Source organism: Dipodomys ordii, unplaced genomic scaffold, assembly GCF_000151885.1.
Source record: "Dipodomys ordii isolate 6190 unplaced genomic scaffold, Dord_2.0 Scaffold41, whole genome shotgun sequence".
Classification (NCBI taxonomy): domain Eukaryota; kingdom Metazoa; phylum Chordata; class Mammalia; order Rodentia; family Heteromyidae; genus Dipodomys; species Dipodomys ordii.
In genome coordinates, this window is record NW_012267257.1 from 7,075,078 (window position 1) to 7,078,781 (window position 3,704).

General features: G+C 32.9%; 1 protein-coding gene across 1 annotated transcript in view; it reads left to right on the forward strand.

The window, feature by feature from the left end:
* The window catches only part of Paip1 (poly(A) binding protein interacting protein 1), a 49,058-nt gene that overhangs the window by 42,576 nt on the left and 2,778 nt on the right, over positions 1-3,704 (forward strand). The window contains exons 8-9 of the mRNA XM_013018511.1: positions 601-655; positions 3,560-3,653. Of these exons, the coding sequence (XP_012873965.1) occupies positions 601-655; positions 3,560-3,653 (149 nt within the window). The remainder of the gene's footprint in view (positions 1-600; positions 656-3,559; positions 3,654-3,704) is intronic.

Here is a 3,704-nt window from a genome sequence, read left to right on the forward strand (position 1 = left end):
AGGAGGAGGCTACAATGCTTGATAAGAAATGTACTCATTATCTTGCCCATGTAATTGTAACCCGTTACTCTGTAAAGTATTTTCACAATAAAAAGAAAGTTAGATATTCAATAACAATATAGTTAATGTAAATGAACCATTACCAAATAAAATAATTTCAATTAAAAAAGTAAAAAAAATAACTGAAACAAAAGGAAAGGAGTGGAAGCATGCCTGGCTCAAGTAGTAGACCACCTGCCTAGCAAGCATGAACCTCTGAGTTCAAACTCCAGTAAAACCAAAAGAAAAGGAAATGGTATAAAAGGAAGAAAATAGCCAAATACTACCTAATGTTAAATCATGATTCACCAGGAATATAAGAGTCAATAGATGGTAAGGTTAAAACTCTGTGAAGGTGAGATAAAGAGTGGAGATCTGAAAAGCATAAATTATTCCAATAAAAGAGAGTGGTTCCCAGAAGTTTGAGAGTTCTTTTTTCTGTTTTGTTTTTTGCTTATTCATGCACTGTCAGGTATGCAAATGAATGACATCAACCATACTATACTAATTCTACATAATTTTAAAATAATTAAATACTTTTATCACTTTGATTCATCCTAGAATGAACCAACATTTTATACCTCTGATGGTGTTCCTTTCACTGCAGCTGATCCAGGTATGTTCTTAGTTGTCCCCCATCTCCACATATAATTTCTAGTAATAACCTTCACATGAAACTACTGCTCATCAGTACAGAGTTATAGCACTTTTATGTGTTCACTGCATTCTGAAATACTAAGATAAAGGTTTATCTTAAGTAGAATATCTTTTACACTATTTCACTGTGTATATTGTCTTATAAGGATTAGAATTCCTCAAATGCCGCCATAATATTTGTATTTCTTTTTCATATTTTGATTATGGATTCTTCAGTTTTCAAGTGTCTAGGATGGAAGAGATAGATGGTTCTAGTTCATCCAGAAGGGTATGAATTAATACTTGTAGACACTAAGAATCACCGATTGAATTAGTACTTGGTGACTCAAAATTTAAATCTGAGCTTACCCCTCCCCCTTGTGTCATACAGATTGTTTTAATTATAGTGCTTGGAACTACAGGATGAACAAGAGAAATTCTTTCCATTTAGTACAAACTGTAGCCAGCTTCCCATTGGGCTTTTTGCCACTTGAGCAGGTATTGACTACCATGTGTCTCTAGTATAGATGAGTCTCTTTAAAGGGATTAGAATTAAGTTACTGGCTCTGAGCATCTTCATCTTCACTAAATTTTCCTAAATTCCTAAATGGCCTTCCAGTGTGATTTACCAGAGTTATTTCTCTTTGCCCTTGGCAAACTTGTTATAACACTGGGTTTTGTCAGTCCCATTATATGAAATTCTTATTTTTCTGACTAATGATGGTGAATTTTGTTTTCTGCTTCTGTTGACATTTTGATTTCCTCCTTTGGGAATTGCCTGTTTAAATCCTTTGCTTATAATACTCTATTGGATTGCCTGGCTACTTTGTAATATAATACTTAATATAGAAAAAAATAATCTTGATCAGCTGAGAATTTCATTATCTCTTCTCAGTAAATTACTGCCTTTACATTTTGTTCATTATTGTCTCATTTAGAAATTTGAGCTTTGACACAAACAAAATTTATTAAGTCTTGTTTGTGCTTTTGTTTTACTTTATCCACTCTCAAATTCCATTTTCTTTTAAAAATCTTTGTTGCTTTTCATAGCTAAGTCTTAAATCCACCTGGCCAATTTTTATGTATGGAATAAGAGTTGAAAATAAATATTTTTTCCATTGTCTTCTAAGTATTCATCTTTTACTTATTATTGTGTGCAGTGTACTGTTTTCATGTTGATTTTTCTGTTAGTCAGTTGGTCTCTTTACACAAATACCTCCCTCTTAATTATTCTTATTGCTACAAATCTCTGATATTGAGTAAGATAAATCATCTGGCTTCTTTTTGTGTCATAGTGCATATTATCCCAGCTACTGAGGAAGTTCTCCTACAGTTGTAGGAGAGTCATTTGAGACCAGCCTGGGCAACATAATGCAAAACTGTCTTGAAATCAACAGATCTTCCCTCTACTTAGTCCTGAAAATTACCTCAGTTTATTTTGTTACTTTTGTCTAATGTGTTTATCCTATTATTTCTAGTTTCTATTTTTTATGAGTATGATTTGCATTTTATTCAAATTACCTTGAACATTTTTTAAGTATCAAATCCTTTTATTCATCATTTAGTGTATGCTTATTTAATTTCCATATGTACTCATTTAATTCTGCCTACTGTTTCTGTTTCTCACATGTTGTCTCCATGTGTCTCTTGGTTACTAAAACCAACATCTTGCCAGTCTTCAGTTTCAGTATGGATAGTTTCTAGTTCTTTTTAATTTATCATCTCATGATGTGCTTGTCCATACGATAAAAAAAAGTCTTTTTTAGTACCTCAGGTTGTTTATAACAGTAAAGTTAAAAGCTTAAAATTTGACTAAGAATTGAAATTCAAAATAGCTCTCTTTTAAAGCTGAGTTAGAGTTTTATAGAAAGTTTTAGAAAAACATAGTCTTTATCTAGTACTTATAATATCCTTCGAAAATTTGAGGCAACTTTTGTTTATAACCAACTAATTACAAGTAGTCATTGGTCCATTACTCAGAGATAAGGATTTTGTATTGTATATAGACATGCTAATCTGAAAAAAAAAAACTGCCTATAACAATTGGCAGGCAGAGTTATATCACCTGTGTTACCTTATAAACTGAATGCAGGGGAAGTTGGAAGACCTAAAATATTTGTTGGGTAGCTTTCCTTTTATAAAAAGGGAAAGAAAGGAATTGTATCATAACTTTTGACATGGAGCTGGGAAGGTGGTTCAGTGGTAGAGCACTTCCCTTGCATGCCTGAGGCCCTGGGTTCGATTCATCAGGACCACATAAGCAAAAAGAAAAAAGCCAGAAGTGGTGCTGTGGCTCAAGTGGTAGAGTGCTAGCCTTGAGCTGAAGAGCTGAGGGACAGCACCCAGGCCCAGAGTTCAGGCCCCACAACCGGACCCAAAAAACAAAAACAAAAATAGAACTTTTGACAGGTTAGCCTGCTACCTAGAAAGCTTAGTTTTCCTACTTGTAGAAGAGTAATAGGAAGAAGTTTAGATCATATGATTAAAATCTTGCTAATAGGGGGAAGAAATGGAATATGGAAGGGAGTGTTCCTCCCCAACAATTGTAAATGAGTTTTTTTATCTGATGGAAAGCCACATAGAGAATGTAGACAACATATATGTTTTCTGTGGAATACATGTTAGATTTAATAGTAGCTTTGATTTCCAAGTTACATTTGTATTGTATATAATTATTTAAGATTATTAGCATGCAGGGGGAAAGAGGCAAGATAATAGGATATAAGATGTTCTATGAAAATCGTTTTGTATATTTAGAAGTTAGTGCTATTTATGTAAACATTTAGTCTACTTAAATGAGTAGTTGTACTATGAAGAATTCAGGACAAAAACTAGTCCTTTCATATGGTCTTTCAAGTATTTTTTTTTCTATGTTGTTTTATAGATTACCAAGAGAAATATCAAGAGTTACTTGAAAGAGAAGCCTTTTTTCCAGATTATGAAGAAAATGGAACTGATTTATCAGGGGCTGGTGAGCCGTAAGTTCTTTTTAGTTACTAATTTTCTTTGTAAAATTTCTTTTTTTTGGC